General features: G+C 46.8%; 1 protein-coding gene across 3 annotated transcripts in view; it reads right to left on the bottom strand.

Moving 5' to 3' along the window:
- The window catches only part of SRGAP2 (SLIT-ROBO Rho GTPase activating protein 2), a 235,076-nt gene that overhangs the window by 10,242 nt on the left and 200,551 nt on the right, over positions 1-24,283 (bottom strand). For all 3 annotated transcript variants that reach the window (XM_007470702.1, XM_007470700.1, XM_007470701.1), the window contains exons 14-18: positions 17,698-17,775; positions 16,637-16,771; positions 14,743-14,848; positions 4,543-4,767; positions 263-342 (exon numbers count right to left, since the gene is read on the bottom strand). In XM_007470702.1, coding sequence (XP_007470764.1) covers positions 263-342; positions 4,543-4,767; positions 14,743-14,848; positions 16,637-16,771; positions 17,698-17,775 — 624 coding nt within the window. The remainder of the gene's footprint in view (positions 1-262; positions 343-4,542; positions 4,768-14,742; positions 14,849-16,636; positions 16,772-17,697; positions 17,776-24,283) is intronic.

Here is a 24,283-nt window from a genome sequence, read left to right as displayed (position 1 = left end):
GGGGCAGTGAGGTGGGGCGAGAAGGGTGAAGGGTGAGGGGCTAAGGTCTAGCTCTTCACTTCTGGTTTAATACAGAGACCACTCTATTTGAGAAGGTGGGCTGTCTCTCCAAGAAAGGGAAGGAATGAAGCTGGGAGGCAGGAGAGCTCCCTGCTCGTCTTGAGGGGACTGCTGGACAGGAAGGGTCATCAGGAGCACAGGATATATAATCTCTCTGCTTCACCACCCCACAGTCCCACTGACTCCAAGTGGGGCCTCGTACCATCATCACTTGTGTGGTGCTCTGTGGCCACATCCTGGGTTGAGTCTTCAGCCGAGGTAGTCTCTCCGTGAGGGCTGTCACTGCAACAGAACCAAGAGTAACTGGGACCTCAGCATTTGCTTACAAAATTCTTGTCTTCTCTTTCACACAGCTTCCTTGGACATGGGATCTATCCTAGACTCTCTAGATCCTGATCACATACTCCAGACAGATGCTTATAATGAAATGTAAGGCTCTCGAGATTCTCTAGGCTAGCTCCCGCTACAAAAACTACTTGAGACTACATGGGACTTACAACATCTTGAGACAAGAGGAACCGCATTTGAACTTATAAATCTTTTCAAAAATACGGAACAACTTAGCTCCTCAAGGGCTATTTCTCTAGGTGAATTAGTTCCTGGAGGGAGCATGGTGGAAGGGAAACCCTGGGCTTTAGCATCGGATACAACTGGATCCGAATACCAGCTCTGACACTTGGTAGCTGTGTGACCCTGGGCAATTACTTAATCTCTTTCAGCCTCAGCTACCTAATCTATAAATCGAGGATAATGGTCTATATATCTCACAGAGTTGTGTTAGGATTCAATGAAATAAGAGGGAGTGATTAATAAGCAGTGCTTTCTTTCCTTCTTTCTCATTTTGCTTGATGTCTCTGGCTGCTTTGTGGTTTACTACTGGTGAGAAAGTAGGAGGTGAGTCATAGAAATGAGTGGGAAACACAAGCAGGGGAAGAAAGTCTGCTGTGGGCTGGACACTGCAAGAGGGCAGCGGATGAGAGCTGGGTCAAGTTCTTGACAGAATTCATGGAGCCTAAAATTACCCAGGGTGGAGAATCGAGAATGAGCAGGGAAGTTATTAGGAAAGTCATTTCTACTCCTGATCTCTTGGACTTCAGAGTGCATGGGAAGGGGCACCAAGAAGTTCTGACTTCCTGAAAAGTAGCGGAAAAACCCTGTTCATTTCTAAAGTTTCTTCCTCTGGTGGTAGGTAGTAACAAGTGAGACTTTCCAGGCAGTTCTACGGAAGCACCATCACCCCTCAAACCCACATCCTGGCTTGTTTCTACCTTTGAGCCTACAGCCTCTCCCTCCTCAGCGGATGGGTCCTTCACTCCTAGAAAGTTCCTCAAAGACCAGGGGACTAATTTAGAACTCACCCCGTGTGAAGCAAGGCAGTTCCAAGGAGGCTCTCCAGACCCCAGAGAACATTATGGGAGAACATCAACAGGGATTCCTCTTTATCAGAAAATGTGGGCACACTTTCTCACTGTTTTCTGGGCCTCAAAACCCTCTGAATGAGTTTGGTGACATTCTGGAAACCCTCAGGACCCCAGGGGTGTGCAGTTCAAAGGCTCACTTTTCCCCAGGCCTCTGAGTTCATTTCTTTGGTGTCCACTAAGGCGGCAGCTCCCAAATTTCACGGAGCCCTGGACTGCTTGTTAAAAAGAGACTGCCTCACCCACTCCCAGAGTTTCTGATTCACTAGGTCTGGGTGGAGTCGGGGCACTTGCATTCCTAATCAGCTCGTGTAAGGCAGGTGCCATTGGTCCAGGGAGGCCACTTTGAAAACCACTGCTCTAAGGTAAAGACAAGCTGATGCTTTATAAGGTCCCTTCTAGCCCTGAAACGCTATGCTTCTCTCATTCCACACGCACACCCCAGCCTCCCTAACACCTGTGGTCTCAGAAGCAGCCCAGCATGCTACACCACAGGCAGTCCTGGAAAACTGGGTTCCGGTTTCAGGGCTGGTAAGTGTGGTGCAGTGGGGCTGCGGGGAGGCCAAGTGGCCTTGGTGCTCCCTCTTCCTGGCTGTTCTGGTCTCCTGGCCCATCTCCAGTATACTTGGGCTCTGACTCCCCCTTTGCCACCCCTCCCTCCCCTCCTTCATCCATCTTAGCTCACTTTGCTGGCACTTCTCTCTCTTCTAATGGAGAGGCTGGGAGCCTTCTGAGTGGCTATGAACCCAGCAGTCAGATGGTCCCTCCTACCCAAGGTCATTTACTCTTCCTTTTTTTTTTTTTTTTTTTTTTTTTTTGCTGCCTTTAGGACTCTCTATGTTTAACTTTTGCCATTTTAATATAATATGTCTGTGTGTGGTTCTCTTGTTTGGGGTTCTCTGTGCTTTCCTTACCTGGATATTAGTTTCCTTCCACAGGTTTGAGAAGTTTTCAGCCAAAATTTTATCAGATATAGTTTTGAACATTTTCTCTCTCTCTTTTCCTTCCTGGACCCCTATAAAATGAATGTTAGTATGCTTGATATTGTCTTAGTCGTCTCTTAAATTGCCCCCATTTTTAAATTTGGTTTTCTTTTTTCTGTTCTGGTTGAGTGATTTCCATTATTTTACCTTCCAGATTGGTTATGTGTTATTTTGTATCACCTGGCCTGCCATTTTTTTCGGTACGTGGGCCTCTCACTGTTGTGGCCTCTCCCGTTGCGGAACACAGGCTCCGGACGTGCAGGCTCAGCAGCCATGGCTCACGGACCTAGTCGCTCCTTGGCACGTGGGATTTTCCCGGACTGGGGCACGAATCCGTGTCCCCTGCATTGGCAGGCGGACTCTCAACCACTGCGCCACCAGGGAAGCCCAGGTCATTTACTCTTGATCCTGGGGTGCTTCTGGCCTTCCAGCCAGTCTGTGGTAGTAACAGGCCCTGACTAATCTTGTGGTTTTCCCAGAGGCTGCTAATAAATGGCAGATGCACAACCAATGGGGCCGGGGGGTGGTGGTTTTGAGCTGGGAGAAGACCTTGGACAGAACTGAGAGGAAGGTGCCCTCCCATCTGTGCCCAGTGAGCCCTACGAGGGCCCTGCTGCACCGGGCCGTGAGGTGGGGCTCTGTGTCCTGGAATGGGTCCAGAGCCTGCAGTGGTTTGATATGTGAGAAGGCAGGTGAAGCAGGAATCGGGAACACTATTCCACAGCTTTTCAACACTCACGCAAGGGTAACCAACTCTCTAAGTCACATGCACAAGGACAGCTCCCTGGAGCCCACCAGCCAGTAGGCTGAGCCTCGAACAACATCCCTAGTCCCCACCAGCCATCTGTCAGTGACCGGAAGCTTTCTCTCCGAGCTGGTGAGCCTAGATTTCTCCAGCTCAGCCTCAGATGCCGGGATCTACAGGACAGCAGAGAAGACCGAACTCAGCAATGTCAGTGGTATTTTTATGTTCACAGACACATGAATAGCACTTTCCTCACTCCTTGGAGGCTCCTTCTGTGGGGATCAGGGAGAAGCATGGACTGACTGGCCTCTCATTAAGTAAGCAACCTCCCCTGTCCTCCCCTACCTCAGTCCATAGCAATGGGGCTGGCTGAATTGCTTCCAGATGTTGAATTCAGATGGAATCTGATTTGGGCTGGCTTATGCTTTCAGCCCAGGCTGAAACACTGTTTAGGGGAAGAAGGGAAAGGGAGGAGGAGGAAGAGGTAAGGGATGTTGGGGAGTAAAAGAGAGAGGCAGTTGTCTTTGCGTTTACTGGGAAAATGACCCTGTAAGTGGCACGATGGGGGCAGCGTGGGGCAGTGGGTGGTACCCTGCACTGACAGTCAAGGGGTCAGGGTTGGGATCCCCACCTCTGGGGTGGCCTCAAAGATTGTCCCTGGCCTCTCTAGATTGCAATGACTTAATCTGTAAAATGGAAATCTTTCATTTGTCTAACGGAAGGGTCTAGTAAAGATGTGCCCTAGGGATTCCTTTTATATCTGTTTCCAGGTAAGTCATGACGAACCTGCTTCAGTGGGGCACTGGGCCTAACCTGCCGAAAATGGACCTTACCCCACTTTCTCACCACAAATGTCTGAGATCATTATTAAATTATCATTGTATAAACTCACAGTCAGGAAATAACGCTTCATAACTGAAATCTTCCCAATAAGACAGAAATTCCCTGGGACGCAGGACTGTTCTTCTCACAACAGCCAGCTCCGAGCAGGAGCCAGAAAGACACTGCTGCCTGATGAACGGCAGTTCTGCGTACAACCTGATCAAATTTCCTTTCCTGGAGATCGTTAATGTTCCCGTTATTGCTGTCGTTATCTTTCAGAATGGTCTCTCATCACTCAGAACTCGTTAAAAAGGAGGCAGCCTGAAGTGGCACTTAGTAGTTTGGGTCGAGGTGGGGCCCTGCCTACAGCAACCCCTGATCCTGGCAGCTTGAAGTGCCTCGGAGTGGGAGGTGGGGAGGATCTGGGTGTTTCCCTCGGTCTCGCTTGGCCATCTGGCCCCCATGCCAGTGCGTGTTGGTGACATTTTCCCTCCTCCAACCCTGAGCCCCCTACCAGTAATCCTCCGTGCTCCCTCCTCTGCTGTAGATGGGGCCCTCCAGCTCCCTAGGGTTTGGGAAGATGTTCTCGTGCTGGATGATGATGGTTTTGATCAGCTCATTCACGTGGGCTTGGCAGGACACCTGGTCATGGCCCTCAGGCACTGACATCAGCGAGGGCCCGAAGCAGATGGCGAGGTTGTAGGGGTCCATCATGTTCTCTTCACTGAACTGTGATAAACTGGAGGAGAAGGAAAAGGGGGCAAAGCTGAAAAGCACTCGCATGAATGCCCAGAAAACACAATCACAGGAGGCGCTGCCAGGAGCAAGAACAGAAGCAGCACAAACGGCCACCTGCTTTTCTGGGCATCAGAGCCCTTCTAGAAAGCTGGTAGGGGGAGAAGAGAATGACCACCAGGACAGTCATTCAGGAGCCAAGGGAAGGCCAAGTGGAGGTCCCTCCTTGCAGATCTCACCCCTCCTCTTTCTCTAGCTCCCTGTTCAAATCTTACTTACCCCCCAATCCCCACCCCGACCCTAGACCATATCCACCAAATCCACCCTGCCTTGAGGACACACCACTCTGCAGAGCTGGATACGCTCCCACAGACCAACCCACTAAGCCGACAGAACAGACGGAGCCCCTCGGGCTGTCCTGGTAATGACACGGTCAGAAGACGCAGGCATTGTGCGTTGTGTACCTTCTTGAATGGCAAAATAATCAAATTATTAGGGATATTCCATTCTAAGCTCTAGACTTATTTTAAAAAATAGCCAACCCATTAGCTTTTGTATTCCATCAAGCCCGTGAACTTCTTCCTGGAATAGCTAATGCAATTGTTTTCCATTTTCATAATATCCTCCTCCACTATTACACTCAGGATTTATTCAGGAAAAGGTCAGCATGTAGCTCAGCTCCTGCTCAGGCTTCCCCGGGACACAGTCTGACTTCATTATTGGGTATTTTATTCCAGGAACTCCCCCTTTCCAGCCAGCAGCTGCTCCAGCCATACCTCCAACCTTGGCCAAGGACCCAAGCCCTTCAGTTGTGAGTGCCCACTGGTCTGTCCAGGCACTGAAGGCTGGGCTAGCTCTGGATGTACCCTGCCCCTAGGAGTCTGCAGAAATGTGAGCTCTGCTACAGGGTTCAGCCTCCCTCGTGGGCATCTGGATTCTGACAGAGAATACCAAAGCCATGGTGCTGAGCCAGAGCCCTGGGACTCAGCTGTCTTCATCTGAGTAGCTGTTCTTCAGAATTGAGCAGAGTTTACTTCTAGTGTATCCAGCACCCAGACTCAAATGACCAAGCTGGTCTCTATCTCAATGATTCTCTCCTTCACTGAAGATTCAGATACATCCCCGGTCCCCTCACAGAATCACTGCAGAACATGTGAAGTGGGACAATGAAGTGGGACAGTGACAAACAACTGTCATGGCTGAGAACCACTGCTCTGTAGGACCCGGTCAGATGCAGGGAGGCCTGAGATGGGTGTGTTGATGGATCTCAGTGGCTGGACTGCGTCATAGGAGGTTTTAAAGATTTAATTTTATAATCCTTCTCTGGCTCCTGAGTTAAAAGAGAGCAGAGATTCAGAAAAGGCTGGTAGAAGTTTCTAAGTCTACTTCTTGGTTAAATCAAAACTGGAGAGAGACAGGAGAGATAATTAGCTTGGGAACCTTAGCAGGGACAACGGAGGCATGAGGTGCCACGGGGCTAAAATTGTAGCCCATGCCAGGCTGGCTGGTTCCTCGAGTCATGGAGGGACAAGCAGGAGGAAGCCCGTTTCTTTAGTGTGATCTGACAATGTTTTGGTAACATGGAAGGAAAGCAGTAGTTTCTGGGAAGCCTGGTGGCCAAAGGGAGATAAACTCTAGGCCTGAGGGTCCCAGTCTAAGCTCAGTGAGAGAAGAGGAATCTTTCCCGGCCTTCTAAGGCAAAGACTGCTCAACTCCTAGGTGGCTACAATGACCAGGACCGGAGAGGACCTGTGTTTGTGCACTGGGGTCCACTTCTCATGGGTCCAGGTCCATTTCTTATTCCCATTAAAATACAGACCAAGATCCTTCTTTCTCTTCCAATCTACTGGAACACCTAAGTTCTGGGGGTAAAGCCATGGTGCTTAACTACTTGAGGGACACAGGCTCCTTCAAGAATTTGACAAAAACTAAGGATTCTCTCCCCAGGGAAATTTCATATATGAGCACATAACAAATGCACACAATTTTGTATATAATATAATGGTGCTAATAATCCCTGAAGACTCTGATGGCTGTACCTAGTATAAGACCTCAAATACTGGATTTTTATTTTTGAAGAAATATCTAAAATGGATAATACTGGTAACAGCTCCCTCTTTAAAAAAAATGTTTTTTTGGTATCGACTTCTATATATGCCATCTCCTCTAAGAACTGTACTATATTTCTTTAGGTTCTGTCCATAACACGAGTGAACTTTCCTAATTGATTTGAACTAATCCTCTTTTGAGCACCTTAAAAAGGTCCAGTGTAGTGGGTTTTGGGGGGAATGAGAAAATCAGGATTGGCGTGGGAAAACTATTTTTCATCATGCACTTTTCTGGACTTTTTACTTTTAAATGATGCACATTTGTTGGTCCTGAAGAACCTAGGAGCAGGACAGGAATAAAGACGCAGACGTAGAGAATGGACTTGAGGACACGGGGAGTGGGAAGGGGAAGCTGGGACGAAGTGAGAGAGTTGTATTGACATATATACACTCCCAGACGTAAAATAGATAGCTAGTGGGAAGCAACAGCGTAGCACAGGGAGATCAGCTCAGTGCTTTGTGACCACCTGGAGGGGTGGGATAGGGAGGGTGGGAGGGAAACGCAAGAGGGAGGGGATATGGGGATATATGTATACATATAGCTGATTCACCTTGTTATACAGCAGAAACTAACACAACATTGTAAAGCAATTATACTCCAATAAAGATGTTTAAAAAAAATGATGCACATTTGTATCTCTGATTACATTTAAAAAGAAAAACAAAACATCCCAAGAATTTTAGAGTTAAGCAGACCTGGTTTTGAGTCCCAGCTCCATTGCTTACCATCGTTTTGTACTAGTTCCCTAGTTTCTTCATAAAATGGGGGCAATTATGTGCCCCCTTGATGGGCTGTTGTGAAGATTAAATGAGGTAATATGTGCAAAGCACTTAGCACTGTGCCTGGCACATAGGTGATGTTTAAGAAATATTTTCTGTCATTTTAATGTCCTGTTTGCTTCTTGACATAGGATCTTTTGTTTTTTTTGCGGTACGCGGGCCTCTCACTGTTGTGGCCTCTCCCGTTGCGGAGCACAGGCTCCAGATGCGCAGGCTCAGCGGCCATGGCTCACAGGCCTAGCTGCTCTGCGGCATGTGGGACCCTTCCTGACCGGGACACGAACCCGTGTCCCCTGCATCGGCAGGCGGACTCTCAACCACTGCACCACCAGGGAAGCCCGACATAGGACCTTTGATTCCAGTCAGGGAATAGAAAAGCAGGGCCGCTGACGCTTGGCAGTAATTGACTTACAGGTGTCCACTGTCTTCTCCTCCTGACAGGCATAATCTAACAAGCTGAGGGCTCTGCATCCCCAAATCAAAACCTTAAATCCTCAGGGAGAGCATGAAGCTTTGAACACAGTTTTAAACATATGACGTTTCCATTAAAAACCTTCAACTTCACGGCCTCCAGGGGTTTGATTTGGCAACACCCAACAGACCATGGGTAAGATATTATGCATCAGGGTTGATTTCAGGTTTGAAAGGGATGAAGAGAAATTGTATTATTCACCATGGCCCCAGGCAAAACGTGGGGTTGAGAATCTGTAAATCCATGGTTTAACAGACTTTCCCAAAAGGCTCCTTAAGAGATAAGAAGTGGAAGGTAACTGTGGCTGACTCTTCCTGATGGCCCTTCAAAGGCACTCCCTCACTCCCCTTGCCTATAAAGCCACCTGTCCCCAACTTCCATGCTCCCACATCTATTAACTGACTTGCCTTCCTCCCTATGCAGTCAATCCCATCCCCTCTCACCTCCTCAAGAATAGCACTCCAGCAATTACCTTGCTCTCTCCTCCATCATTAGTTCTTCTCTATGGGGTCACCCCCACCAGCATGCCAATGTGCAGCAATACCACCCATCTTAAAAACAATATTTTCTCTTAAGTCCATATCCATGCTGAATTACTGTCCCATTCTCTTCTCTTTATAATAAAATTCTTTGAGAGTTGTCTCTGGTTCTTCTTTACCGGTTCTGTTATGGACTGAATTGTGTCCTCCCTGCCCCCCAATTCATATGTTGAAGCCCTAACTTGACTGTAATGACTGTATTTGGAGACAGGCCCTTTAAGGAGGTAATTAAGGTTAAATGAGGTCATATGGGTGGGGCCCAAACCCTACAGGACTGGTATCCTTATAAGGAGAGGAAAAGAGAGCAGAGCTCTGTCTCCCAGTGTGTGCACAAAGAAAGGCCACGTGAGGACGCAGTGAGGTGGTTGTCTACAAGCCAAGGAGACAGATCTCCCCAGAAACCAACCCTGCTGGCATCTTGATCTTGCACTCCCAGACTTCAGAACTGTGAGAAAACAAATTTCTGTTGTTTAAGCCACCCAGTCTATGGTATTTTGTTACGGCAGCCCTAGCAGATTCACACACCTACTTCTCTTCCCATGTGGCCCCCCCAACCCCTCTATCGTGGTAAAATACACACAACAGAAAATTTACCATTTTAACCATTTTAAAGTGTATGGTCCAGTAGCATTTAGCTGAATACGACCCCACTGTACGGATCTACCACATTTTGTTTATCCAGCATCAGCACCCCTTCTCGCTTGAACTGACACCATCAGGATTTTGCCCCTCCTCCTCCACAAAGACAACGCCCATCAAGGTCACTAGTGACATCTATGCTGCTAAATCAGTTCTTAGTCCTTTTCTTAGCTGACCTGTCATCATATTATCCCAGTTATCACACCCTCCTTGAAACACATTATGCGGCTTCTGGGACACCATTCCCTCTTGGTCCTCCTCCTATACCACTGCCCACTGTCACCTGCTCAGTGAGGTGTCCCTGACCACTGTATATTAAAGAGGAAACCCTCACACCCACCCCTTACACTCTCCAGCCCCCTAACATGCTTTATTTATTTATTTGTTTATTTTTGGCTTCTTTGGGTCTTCCTTGCTGCCACGTCGGCTTTCTCTAATTGTGGCGAGCAGGGGCTACATTTCCTTGCGGTACGCAGGCTTCTCATTGTGGTGGCTTTTCTTGTTATGGAGCACAGGCTCTAGGCACGTGGGCTTCGGTAGTTGTGGCTCGTGAGCTCTAGAGCTCAGGCTCAGTAGTTGTGACACACGGGCTTAGTTGCTCCGTGGCATGTGGGATCTTCATGGACCAGGGCTCGAACCCATGTCCCCTGCATTGGCAGGCAGATTCTTAACCACTGCACCACCAGGGAAGCACCCCTGTAACATGCTTTAATTTTCTCCACAGCCCTTATCCTCTGACATATGACATATGTTCTTCTTTTTTTTTATTTTTTTTTTTGTGGTACGCAGGCCTCTCACTGTTGTGGCCTCTCCCGTTGTGGAGCACAGGCTCCGGACTCGCAGGCTCAGTGGCCATGGCTCACGGGCCCAGCCGCTCTGTGGCATGTGGGATCCTCCCAGACCGGGGTATGAACCCGTGTCCCCTGCATCAGCAGGCGGACTCTCAACCACTGCGCCACCAGGGAAGCCTCTTTATTTTTTAAAATTAATTTCTTTCTTTTTGGCTGTGTTGGGTCTTCACTGCTGTGTGCAGGCTTTCTCTAGTTGCGGCGAGCAGGGGCTACTCTTCGTTGTGGTGAGCGGGCTTCTCATTGCGTTGGTTTCTCTTCTTGCAGACCATGGGCTCTAGGCGTGTGGGCTTCAGTAGTTGTGGCACGTGGGCTCAGTAGTTGTGGCTCGTGGGCTCTAGAGCACAGAACCAGTAGTTGTGGCTCATGGGCTTAGTTGCTCCATGGCATGAGGGGTCTTCCTGGACCAGGGCTTGAACCCGTGTCCCCTGCATTGGCAGGTGGATTCTTAACCACTGTGCCACCAGGGAAGTCCCATGACATGTGTTCTTATCAGTTTTGCCTGTCTTCCTCCAGTTCTATGTGCTACGTAGGCTCCATGAGGGCAGAGACCTTGACTGTTTGGTGCAATCTTAGATATCCAGCAACTAAAACAGGGCCTAGCACACAGTAAATGCTTAATAAATACATGTTAAATAAATAAGTGAATAAATACATGAGCATCTGTAAGTCTCTAGGACAATCCAGCCACAATTCTACTTGTCCGTTTTCATACAGAAGCTAAAACACTCCTTGTGAAAGTCAGAAGAGCAGTGCAGACAGAATCTTTCCAAACTGGGAGGCACTTGAGATGGTGAAGTTTGGAGGAAGACTCAGCTTTTCTGGAGAGCTGCTGAGGTGCCTTAACAGTGAAGGAAGCACCACCAATTCCCTCTTTCAGATTATGGAGCAATATTTGAGGATGTAGAGTGATGCTTCTCGGACCTTCATGTGCCTATGACTCATCGGGATTTTGTCAAAATACAGATTCTGATTCATGGGTCATTGGGGGTGGGGTGGGGGAGGAACTGAGATTCTGCATTTCTAACAATCTCCCTGATGATGCTGATGCTGCTGGTCTATGGACCTCACTTGATTAGCAAGAGACTAAAAGTCTATATCGTTTGACATCTGAAGAAATCAGGTTTCAAAACGCAAGCAGCAGAGTCAGCAGCAGTGAGGGGGAGCTACCTGCACTTTGTTTCAGGGTGAAAACCCACTGAGTAGTACAGATGCTGTGGCCGGCAGCCTCTAAAATGAACACTATGGTCCCTGCCTACTGGTATTCATGCCCTTGTGTAGTTCTCTCCCTTTGCGTGTGGGCTAGATTTAGTGACTCGCTTCTAGTGAATGGAGTATGGCAGAAGTGATGGGACGTCACTTCTGAGATTAGGTTACAAAGACTGGCTGCTCTCTTGGGCACTCTCTCACTCACTGGCTTGGAAGAAAGCCAGCTGCCATGTCACGAGCAGCTCTATGGTGAGGCCCATGTGGTGCAGAACTGATGGAGGCCTCTGACCAACAGCCAGCCAGGAAAGGAGGCCCTCAGTCCAACAACCTGCAAGGGACTGAATCCTGCCAACACCATGTGGATCCTTTCCCAGTCGAGCCTTCAGAAGAAACTACAGCCCTGCCCCCAATACACTCACTGTAACCTCAAGAAACCTGGAGCCAGAGGCCCCAGCTAAGCTGCACCTAGATTCCTGATCCACAGAAACTGTGACATAACAATAAATGCTTATTGTTTGAAGTTGCTAAGTTTTAGGGTAATTTATTACACAGCAATTGATCATCAATGCAGATGCTAAGAAAGGATAACATTAATAATTAACAATTAACAAGGCCTGCTGGACAGGCATGTACCCAAGGTTCATGGAGTGGATTGAACACTAGCTATATAGATATATGTGGAACCAGGTCAAGTCCACACAGCACTGGTGCACTGTGTAAAGAGTTCCATACATATATCTCAGTTCTGGGGGTTCCTTGAGATGGAGGATGTGTGCAACCCCAAAAAAGACAATAGCCAGAAATAAAGTATACACTGTCAGGACATGTAACAGCAAAGGAGAGGGGTCCTAAAAGTCTGGGCCCAGGGAGAGTTTCCAGACTGGGCCCAGTCTGCATACTTATCACCTGTCACCTTCCTGTGCAGGCAGGTGGTCTTCTCTATCACCTGTGTCCTGCACTCCATTTATTATTTTAGGAAACACTGTGGTTATTAATGCTGCATCTTTCAATGAAAGACTTTGATGAGCAAGTTAATAATTTTTTAACCAGAAAAAGAAGTGAAACAAAACAAAAGTCATCATTTGAATGGGTGCAGTTTTCCAGGTTTCCTTCGACAGTGGCCACACCCCCTCCAGCTCTTATGATGCTTCCTCTACCGTTTCTCCCCACCCACAAACTCCCTCACCCCTCCACTTAGCAGGAGGAAAATGTGGGCAGGATGAGGCCATTGTGCTTACACACATGTCACCCCAGGACCTGCCTGCTCCCCTGCCTGTTTACCCACGACCGACATGTTCCTCGCTCTGCGGGAGCAGACTAGGCTCTTTGAGGGCAGGTATCGGTCAATGAGGGGAGACAAGGCCTGGTGGCCCTGAGGGGACCGACTGGCTTGAGAGTCATTACCAGAGTTTCCGTCTGCCTAAAACGGGCAGCATGTGAAACCCTGTGCGAGTCATGAGGGGTTCTCAACTAAAGGCAGTTGGGGTGCTGAGTCAGGGCTTGGCTAATGAATGGTGCAGACACAGCCACGCGGAAGCGGCAGGCTGCTGGGCCAGGACCCTCTGTCACTCTGCAGGGCCAGCAACAGGGATAGAGGACAGTGTGGTTGCCCCTGAAAGGTCTCAGGTGGGGGCTGCTAGCCCAGATGCCTCAAGGTCAGGCTGACTCTGGTCTGTAAGCAGAGGCTGAGACGGCCTCTGAACTTGTATTTCTTTGAAGTAGGGACCAACCCACTAGGAAGAGTCTTCATTTTCACAAAGCAATATGAGCTAAAACACCCTAGCCCCTTGGTCTACTTTTTGTTTTCCCTTTTTAAAAAAAATAGATTCATGGATCTAAAGAAATGTTTCCCCACTCTATGAAAAGCCATAAAGCCAGAGAGATGATAACGGCAACTGAATTCAGCCTCAGCATCAGGGAGTTTCAGGGAGAGCTGGGGACTGTGGTGAACTGGGGGCGCCTGACCGCCTCATCTAGGCAGCAGCCCGTACTCCACAGGGAACTGCGGCCGCGTGGGCGTGCAGATCCAGTGCTGCTAGACCTAGTGATTTTTTCAAGAGAAGTTAGAAATCTAGATTTTTTTAAAAAGTAAAATCTCCCAATATTTAAATGGTTCAATGTTTTCAAGACAGAGTGGACTTAAAGGGAACACATCTATAGGCCTTATCTGGCCCTCGGGTTGCCCACTGATAGACTTTGGCCTAGGCTGTTGAGGGAGATGCTGCAGTGAAAGCAACGTAGAAAGACAGAGGTGCCTAAGGGGAGAAGCATGTCCTTGCTCGTTGTCTTTGCTGCCCTCCATGCCTGCCCTGGGCAAGGACACACTGCTTAGACAGGGAGAAATACTCCGGCTAAGCCCAAGGTCCCTCTGATCCTCAGACCTCTCTTCTAGCTACACTCACTCCCCGGCTGACCAGCTAAATACCATCAGTACACAATGACCTCACACTGTATCTCTGCTCCAGGTTTCTTCCATGAGCATCTGATTCCTATGTTCAGCTGCCTACTTAGACTCTCCACCTGGAGGGCTAACTTGAGGGGTACCTCAAGTTAACATGTGGCCACATTAGCACCTTGTTCTGATTACTTCTTCCACATCTTGTCTTCCCCAGCTCCACAAATGGCATCACGGCTTCCCTGCTGCTCATGTCAAAAATGTAGAATTTTTCTCTTTCCTCACATTCTATATCCTACCCATCAGCAGGTCCTATCAAAGCTGTATTCCAAATAGATCCTCCACCTGACCCCTCATCACCCTCCACCATTCCCTCTCTGGTCTAAGCCACCACCACTCCCGACCGAGACTGCACAATAACCTCTGGTGAGGTCTCTCCCACTTCTCTCCACATTACTCTATGGTAACTTCTCCATGAAGCAGATTTTAAAAATATATTAAAAAACAAGATCACAACACTCTTCTGCTTAAAACTTTCCAATGGCTTCTTCAAATCTAAACTCATTGTTGCCATGACTTTGGGGCTTGGTGACCTTGACCATCCCCGTGGCTCCTTCTTTCACTTCATTTAGGCTGCTGCTTACACAGTCTCCCCAGAGAGGCCTTTGCTGAAGGTCCCTCTGCAGTGTCTCTCCCTCTTTCACCTCTGCCCCGATCCCTTAACTTACACTTCCTTATTCTTCTAAGCACTTATTACTACCTCATGTTTCTGTAATTGTCTGTGTCCTCTGCTGGAACATGAGCTAAATGGTATCCAGGCTTTTGTCTCTTATTTCACAATGTATTCTTACATCTTATGACTGTGCCCAGCACACAGCAGGTGTTCAGTAAGTATCTGTTGGGCTGGAGGAATCAACATAGGTCCCTGCATAAACTTCCAGTGACCGAAGCTAAGGCCCAATCAGTTGCTCCCTGGGAAGTCTACTCACTGGTTGAGGAAGGCAAAGAGGTATCTCATGATAATCAGAGTGGTTTTGGGCAGGACCAGGAGGACCTTCCGGATGTGCAGAGCTCTCTCCTGCAGGTTGTCCATTGCTGAAAGAAAAAAGCCATGCGTTACCCTCCATTGTAACTGAGATCCCAGGAAATAGTGGTCAGAAGGCCCTGACTAGCAGCGGGTGCAATATGGAGAGCAGCTGGTCAAGTCCACACAGCACTGGGCCAGTGTAAGGAGCTCCATCTCTGTGGCCCCTTGGGGTGGGGCTGTTGAGATGGGGCATGCAGGCTCTAGAACCTTTTGCGGGTCAGGACTTAAGATGTATGCTCCTTGGGCACAGAAGGGGTTGGAGATGCTCTGGGGAGCATCCCTTATTACAATACCATAGGCAAGGAGCTGACCAGAAACTGCTGTGATTGCTCGACATCCAGCCTTGGAGGGCCTACATGTGGGGAGAGGGAGGGGCTGCGCAGGTCCTGTCCTGCCCACTCCACACATGCATCACCTCATCCCCTGGACAAGTCTGGCTTATCTTCCCCCCTCCCTTATCTGAAGTGGGGATGAGGAGAATGTGGCCAGAGGCAAGAAATGGCAGGCCCCTGTGTAAGCAGTGATATCTGGGGAGAAAACCAGAGAATTTTCCTGACTCTTGTGCTGTGGACAGATTAATTCCAGGTACGGCCCTAGGCCTGTGCTTCCCTCATGGCCCGCCTCCCCACTTTCATGGTGTGCCGTGTGGATATTGTCATTTTCTAGGAGAGCCTCTCCATGAAAAAGAAATGGGAGGTACTAGATCGGGAGCACATCTCAAGGGGAGGATTGGGCAGCCAAGGTCTCTTGTACTGTCCTGGCAACCCCCATCCACTTAGGGTATTCCACCTAGGCTCAGCCCTGGAAAAAGACATGAAGGTAGGAGGGATGCATATATTCAGTCACCCACAGAACACATTCCACTAGGACTCCCACAGATAGTGAGTAAACCAATAAAACAAGAGAGCTAGCTTCCTGAGTGCTCTGGGCCCCTCTCTCAGAATAACAGAGAGGGACAGTGCTCAGGAATCAAACTGGAAACTTGGGGGTGGGCGGTGGGGGATGAAGACCTTGGTTGATCTGGGAGGAAAAACTTTTCTCCATTTCAAAGGCATTGCCTCCTCCAGCCTCTGAAGCCACCATTTCAATGGCGTCTGCTTCCAGAATGACCTAATACTAATCCAAGTTTCCATGGACAACAAATGAGAGGGGGGTCCAGTATAATGATCTAAACTAAATGGCTAGGAATAGCTTTTCAAGCCCTAAATTTTAGAGTAAGAGGCAGAGAACCTCTAAGATACCTGCTTTATCTAAAGATCAAGTAGGGATTATCTCTCTCTGAGAAAACATCATATCACTACTTTTAAATGTGCAGAGGTTTTTATTCCTAGAACACATATTAACACATCTCACAGGTAAGTCATGCTATATTTAAAGCAATAAGCAGGAAATATTTGTAACACTTATGTATTCTCCCTTTGTATCATGAAAACCACAAGCACTAATATATGAGCTTCTAATAGCTGAAAAGGACTGTGTCTTATATATGAACATAAATGTATTTTAATGAAGAAAGATAAAGCCCAGCGAAGCAACAGAGTTTAAAGTGAATCAGAAAGAAAAAAGCCAGGAGCTCTGACTTGTGATCCAGACTCTTCCTGAAAAGTCATTCTTTTTCCTCCCCTACTAGGGGATAAAGGAGTGACAACAAGGAAGAGAAACTTCACCGAGGAAAAGGAAAAAAGGAAAACATTACTGGAAAGCTTATGAGAAAAAAAGACCCTGTGGAAATTTGTTATCTGTTGCTATGTGGTGCTCTGGCCAAGAAGCCAATCTGAGGCCAGGATGATACTTACTGACGCAGGCCATTAGGTCATGGAAGATGTCCTTGGGGAAGAGAGGGTGTTCCAGCCCCCGGAAGTAAAGCTTCAGGACGCCAGCTATGGAGTCCATGTCATGGTCATTCTGGTCTCCAGCCAGGGGGTCCTCTCCTAAGGATAAGCAATCCCCCCAAAAAGGAAAGAGAGTGAGAGAGGTAAAAACAAACAGGATGAAGCAGAGGTGGTGGGGAAGGAGTGGCCTATTCAAATCTTCATCGCAGTCCATCAGCTTTCTGCCCAGCACTTTGGCCATGAGTAGGGCAACCAGGGACTAGCAAAAGCAAAGACTGCTTAGGCTCAGGGGCCCCGGGGCCAGAGGAGGGGCACAAAAGTCCATTAACATAAGTTTGCTTGTGCCAGACTGGTTCAGGGACATTCCCTCTGGGCTGGGGATGGGACACAGCAATTGGCTCTCTCATGAGATCATGAAACCAGGCTGGGACTGAGCCCCTAGGGGAGGGAAATGAGGCCAGGGAGGCCAGCCCCTCTGATTAGCTCTCTCTCCTCTTGGCCTGTAACAAAGCACACCTACTTACAGGAGAACAATCATACTGGAGTTCCCTATGGAAAATTTCATATCAGATGTAATTAGATTTAATGATAGGACCAACTTCAAATTGAAACTATACATATCCATTTCAGCGACGGAAATTGCCAAAGCTTGTCCATTACCTTAATAGCCCACAAGATAATAAATGGGCTAAGATGAACAGGTGCATTCGCTCTGCCACCAAGGGTTCTGGATACAGCCATAAACTGCCTAGATATCATAGTTAACTTCTTGGGTTTGGGTAGATCATCTGGAGGAGAGGGGCAGGATGAATGGGGCTGAGAAGGAGGAAACTGGGATGTACCCTGGCACCTCCCTGCATATCTGGGTGGGGGTGGGGGTATGTCTACAAGAGAGAAGGTGCTGGGCTGAAGACGGAGGCAAACTGGCTTGCTAACCTCTGGGTACCTCTCAGGGAGAAAGCGTGGAGCTAGTATCCTGGGGGGCTGGCAAACATTTGGCCTTATCTTTCAGGCTGTTTCCTCACCTCTCTCAAAGGCGTTTTTGATGTCATTCACTTCCACCTGCGATCCTGACACTCGGAAGATTCCCTCATGCTGTAGTCCTAGAAAGACAGGGAAAAGTGATCAAGGAGACAAAAAAGTAAATTCACCACCACGGCTCCAAGCCTAGTTGAGTGTCTGTCTCCCTCAGCCAGTGTGTATTTAAGCATCCTGTCTCTCTTCTTCAGGCCAGAGGAGAAAGCCTATACAAGGATGGTGGAAAAGTCACTGGAATGAATATGAGGCATTGGCCTAAAGAAAGGATGGAGTCAGAGACTTAAGGGAAGAGATGTCTACACCATTTCTGATTCTGACAGAGTCTATGAGGCAGGCTCCTTCTCCAGCCTTTGCTTCTCTGTCCCCAGCTGCAAAATAGGGAAGTGATTCCTGGCACCTGCTTATCCCTAAGGGTCAGGGATGAGATTTGGGGGCATGGCAGGCAAGCCATTACATATCACCAGAGTTTCATAGGGTCTGAGATCATACTTAGTGCTTTAGCTGTTCTAACACTGTTCGGCTGTTCTAGAGGACAATGCTTTCACTACTTATGAAAAAGGGAGGACATAAATTGGTACAACCACTATGGAGAACAGTACGGAGGTTCCTTAAAAAACTAAAAATAGAATTACCATATGATCCAGCAATCCCACTCCTGGGCATATATCTGGAGAAAGCCATAATTCGAGAAGAGGCATGTACCCCAATGTTCATTGCAGCATTATTTACAACAGCGGTCCCCAACCTCTTTGGCACCAGGGACCAGTTTTGTGGAAGACAATTTTTCCATGGGTGGTGGGTGGGGGTGGGCAGAATGGTTCAGGCGGTAATGCGAGCGATGGGGAGCAATGCGGAGCGGCAGATGAAGCTTCGCTTGCTCGCCCGCCGCTCACCTCCTGCTGTGAGGCCCAGTTCCTAACAGGCCATGGACTGGTACCGGTCCGTGGCCTGTGGGTTGGGGACCCCCAATTTACAATAGCCAGGACATGGAAGCAACTTAAACGTCCATTGACAGATGAATGGATAAAGAAGATGTGGTATATATATACAAGGGAATATTACTCAGCCATAAAAAAGAATGAAATTATGCCATTTGCAGCAACATGGATGGAACTAGAGATTATCATGTTAAGCAAAGTTAAGTCAGACAGAGAAAGACAAATATCATATGATATCACTTATATGTGGAATCTAAAAAAATGATACAGGGACTTCCCTGGTGGCCCAGTGGTAAAGAATCAGCCTTCCAATACAGGGGACGCAGGTTTGATCCCTGGTCGGGGAACTAAGATCCCACATGCCGTGGGGCAACTAAGCCCACATGCCACAACTACTGAGCTCTCACGCCTCAACGAGAGAGCCCGCATGCCGCAAACTAGAGCCTACGTGCCCTGGAGCCCGCACGCCACAACTAGAGAGAAGCCCGCGCTGCAGGGAAAGATCCTGCACGCCTCAACAAAGACCCCGTGTGCCGCACTAAGACCCAATGCAGCCAAAAAATAAATAAAATAAATATTTTTAAAAACCTAAAAAATGAAAAGATACAAACTTATGTACAAAACAGAAACAGACTCACAGACTTCGAATACAAATTTATGGTTACCAAAGGGGAAAGATGGCGGGGAGGGATAAATTAGGAGGTTGGGAATCAACATATGCACACTACTATATATAAAATAGATAATCAGCAAGGACCTACTATACAGCACAGGGCACTCTACTCAATATTCTGTAATAACCTATATGGGAAAAGAATCTGAAAAAGAATGGATACATGTATATGTATTACTGAATCACTTTGCTGTACACCTGAAACTAACACAACATTGTAAATCAACTATATTCCAATGTAAAATTTAAAAAAAAAAAAAGAGAAAGAAAGAAAAAGGGAGGACATGAAAAGACAAGTGATCAGTCAACAGACAGCATTGTAGGCACTGTGCCAGCCACTGGTCCTCGACTGCAGTTTGACTCTAAAGGCAACATGCCTCGATGCCACACTAGAATAATGTGCATGAAAACGATGTCTTTTTGAAGTATGTTAGGGTAAAAATAATAACAGAAAGTTAATGCATGTGTGGTGATTGCTTCCGTGCTTATAGCCACATAAAGCAGGGGTTACCAGCAAGCCCATTTTCTAGGTGAGGGGATTGATAAGGGATGACCAGCATTAGGTTATACAGGTGATGAGAACCAGATCCAGGGGCCTAGGCCTTCTGACTGCAATCATGTACTCCTTCCTCAATGCCAGGCTTGTGAATCCTATTGGAGTGAAAGCGCAGAGGGTGGGGGATCCCATTTGTCAGCCTGACAGTGGATACGGCTCACAGAGAGCACCCCACATGCAACTCAGAACTGGGGAGGGATCCAGGAAGCACGAGCCCAGGGGCTGGACTGAGCTAGCATCTTTTATCATATCAGGCCTGTCCAGTTTTTCTCAAGAGCACCGTGGCTCAAACTTGGGTATTTTGTCAAAGTCCCTCTGTTACAGCACGATCCATCAAAATTTTTGAATCTCAAACAAATTTCTTCTTTGGAAAACAAAATAGAATAATGCTACATTTTGTCCACTGTTTTAGGACTCCCCTCTTGATGGGGGTGGTGTGGTGGTGGTGACTGGATTCTACCAGCTAGACCTTTGCAGTAAACCACACAGGCCAGGACTGAATCCCGAATCCAACTGTAGCCATAGTAAGAAGTAAGCAGGGGGAATTTAATTACCTGGCTTGTAATAGGACTTAAGTTATCTGTTCCTCTAGGGGAATCTCCAGAATATCCCTCACAAAATGGCAGGCAATGTTAAGACCCCAATGTAACAGTACCATGTTAGTTACCAATGGGGTGTAACAGCCAGATAATGCCGTATAAACAAAGAATGTAAACAGCAAGTTTCTGACAGAAACAGTCACGTACTCAGTGACTCGTCGAAAACACAGTATAATATAAGGAACTGTCATCTCAGGGACCAGGCTACTCAGTCTCATGCGTGCAGCCAACAGTTTGCTGAGAGAGGATCATCTCAGTACTTTTTGGTAGATTAGACATCAAGGACAAGCCAATTTGGCCCACGGGCCCAGAACAAGAAGAAATCAGAGGAGAGCTTATTGGAAACCAGGCAGCAGGCCTGAGGCACACCAAGGTCCCTTTCTGTCTGGTTTCCATTTCCCCTTGAGAACCGAGGCTTTAGAAGGGCCAACATGTGCTCTTGCTCAACAGATAGAATCTTTAGAGTGTCTAATCTGATGATTCTGAAAGTAGGAACATTAATAAATGGTCGGTTTCCAGAAAGTGAAGGGGAAAAGCACTTGGCTTTTTATTATAACGCAGGTAAGGCCTCACATAACCAAGCTGACACATGCACGACCTTTCTCATTTTTCCTTAGTGCTCACTAACATAAAAGTATAAAGCCAATCAGACTTGGGTAAGTTATTTGGAAACGGCACAAAACTGTCCATTTTGCGCTGGATCCAGCTGTTGCCCAGAGTTGCTCTGCTAGAGAAGTCTTGAAATGATTGCTACAATACCACCTCTTGCTCACGTGTCTCTGCTCCCTTCCTCATGGAAATGGTGGGGTTTTTCCATCCTGATTAAGTCTCAGATGTTCCTCACATCCCTTCTCTTCATTTAAGTCTTCCTGGATCACCCGGACCCACCATTTACACGTGAGCCTCAGCTTTCTCATCTATATAATGGGGACTAGAACATCTACCTCCAAGGGAACATGAAGATAGTAATGAAGTGCAAATTTTGGCAGTTGGTGGGCCACAGATGTTTTGGGGGCTGACAAAATTTATGGACCCTATCCCCATTAAATGCACATATACAAACATTTTGTCCATCATCTTTAGGGAGTTCAGGAATACCTTAAGTCGCTATCTGGGGGAAAAATTCAATTTGCTGAACAATTTTTTTTTTTTTTGGACATACCACATGGCTTTCGGGATCTTAGTTCCCTGACCAGGGACTGGACCTCTGCCCGCTGTCATGGAAGCGTGGAGTCCTAACCACTGGACACCAGGGGATTCCCTGAACAAATATTTTTTGAACAGCTACTATAGACTAAGGTTTTTTTCCTTCTTTAAATCAACAATATATTTATTTGCTTCATCTTCTAATATTTACACATAAAATGGCTTCAGAATTGCTAGCTCACCACCCTGTGATAAAAACAATTACCGACTACTGTGCATTATTTTACAGTTCTTTTTGTTGTTAGACTTATAGTATATAATCAAAATACTGTTCTTCAGAGAAACTTAGATTATTTTCTTCCTCATCTCCTCAGTGTGCCTATGTTATTCGTCTGTAATACAGTTAGGTTTATTTGTTACCTTTTGTATTCCATTTGGAGTTTTACCCACATCCTTGTTTTATATATTTGTTTATTTATCTTTTGAGTATGGAAAACACCCATGTAGTTCTAAAAGTCAAAATTATACAAAAAGGAATACTCAGAGAAATGCCACTCTTCTCTCACTTCTCATTCCCCCATTCTTTTCACTCTTTTGACCCATTCATGTAAATAACCACTTAAATATTAGTTTCTGGATTCATCCTTCCTGTATTTCTTCTTGCAGAAGTGACAAGGCACATGTATATTCTTTTGTTTTTTTTTTTTTTTTGCGGTACGCGGGCCTCTCACTGTTGTGGCCTCTCCCGTTGCGGAGCAACAGGCTCCGGACGCGCAGGCTCAGCGGCCATGGCTCACGGGCCCAGCTGCTCCGCCGCATGTGGGATCTTCCCGGACCGGGGCACGAACCCGTGTCCCCTGCATCGGCAGGCGGACTCTCAACCACTGCGCCACCAGGGAAGCCCCACATGTATATTCTTATACCCTCTTCTTTCTTACATGAAAGGCAGCATGCTATAGATACTCTTTTGCCCTTTGCTTTTTTCCACTTGACAATATATCCTGGCAATCTCACCAGGTCATTTCATGGACATCTTCCTCATTCTTTTTTGCAGCTGCATAGTCTCCCACTGTGTGCATATACCACAGTTTATTCATCTATTCTTCCATGTATGGCATTTAGGTTGTTTTGTTTCTAATATTTTGCAATTACAAATGAGGCTGCAATAAATAACCTTGTGCAAATGTACTTTCATATTTTGGAGGTGTATCTTCATGGTAAATTCCTAGAAGGACTGCTGGATCAGATTAGTGCATATGTAGTTTTGTTAGATGTTGCCAAATTCCCCTCCAAAAGGGTTGTATGGGTTTGCATTCCCATCAGCAATATGTGAGCATACCTGTTTCCCCAGAGCCTCACCACAGAAATATGCTAAGTTTTGGTCTCCTCATGTACTGTGCCTGTACAGGGGCAGGGACAGGTACATTCAAGCCACGATATCCAGAACCCATCCACTTCAATGGAGACTTTTCGACTTTACGATGGTACAAAAGCGATACACATTCAGTAGAATCTGTACTTGGAATTTTGATCTTTCCTGGGCTATTGATACATGGTATAGTACTCTCTCGTGATGCTGGGCATCAGTCATGGGCTGCAGCTCCCAGCCAGCCATGCAAACACGAGGGTAAACAAACGATACACTTACAATCATTCTGTACCCAGATAACCACTCTGTTTTTCACTCAGTAGAGTATTCAATAAATTACATGAGACATTCAACACTTTATTATAAAACTGGCTTTATGTTCGATGATTTTATCCAACCGTAGGCTAATATAAGTGTACTAAGCACGTTTAAGGTAGGCTAGGCTAAGCTATACATGTTTGTGTATAAGACTTGCAGGTTAGGTGTATGAAATGCATTTTTGACTTTAGATATTTTCAACTTATGATGGGTTGATCAGGATATAACCCTATCATAAGCTGAGGAAGATGTGTGCTTGCTGAATGAATGAATGAACAGAATGTATGGATGAGAGAATCTGAGTTCAGACTCTCTTGTTCTTATTGTCCTTTAGGTACAGATAATTCTTCCTCCCCTGAACTCAGTTTGGACTTATCTTTGCCAACTGCTTGACTATTAATCATTACCATCTTGTGAAATTTCTTATACTGCTATTCCGAATTACTATAGCTTATCTCTTTTTATTTAACTTTTTACTTGCCTATTTATTTTCTCCCAACTGCGTCTTAAAACCAAGTAAAGACAGGGTTACCCCTGTTTTTGTTTTCCTATTTGGCAATGCATGGTGCTCAGCACCGATCAGGGGCTTGATAAATATTTGTTGACTGTTCAATAGTGCTGTACAATGCTGTTACTTCTGGTGGATGGAGATACAATGAAAAAATTGTAGCTGATTGGAATGGCATACATTGTAAACATGCTAACATAATTATTATTCCAAAAATAAACCCAAGCAATGCCCCAGTTTATTGGGACAGAGGAAGGAGAGGAAGGGAGAGAACGGCCGCTTCTGAATTGAGACCAGCGATCATCTACATACCTCCTTAGCGCCAAGAAGGTTATTCTGTCACTTTTATTATAACTAGGCAAGATGACATCTAAAAACAATTTCTGATGCCCAGTTCCTAGAAATCTTCATGGTACTTGCTCAGATATCTGTGTTTTCTAAACACTCTTACACTTGGAAGACTCAA

Source organism: Lipotes vexillifer, unplaced genomic scaffold, assembly GCF_000442215.2.
Source record: "Lipotes vexillifer unplaced genomic scaffold, Lipotes_vexillifer_v1.1 scaffold1122, whole genome shotgun sequence".
NCBI lineage: Eukaryota > Metazoa > Chordata > Mammalia > Artiodactyla > Lipotidae > Lipotes > Lipotes vexillifer.
The sequence above is the reverse complement of the archived record's forward strand: the minus strand, read 5'-3'. Positions and strand labels throughout refer to the sequence as shown.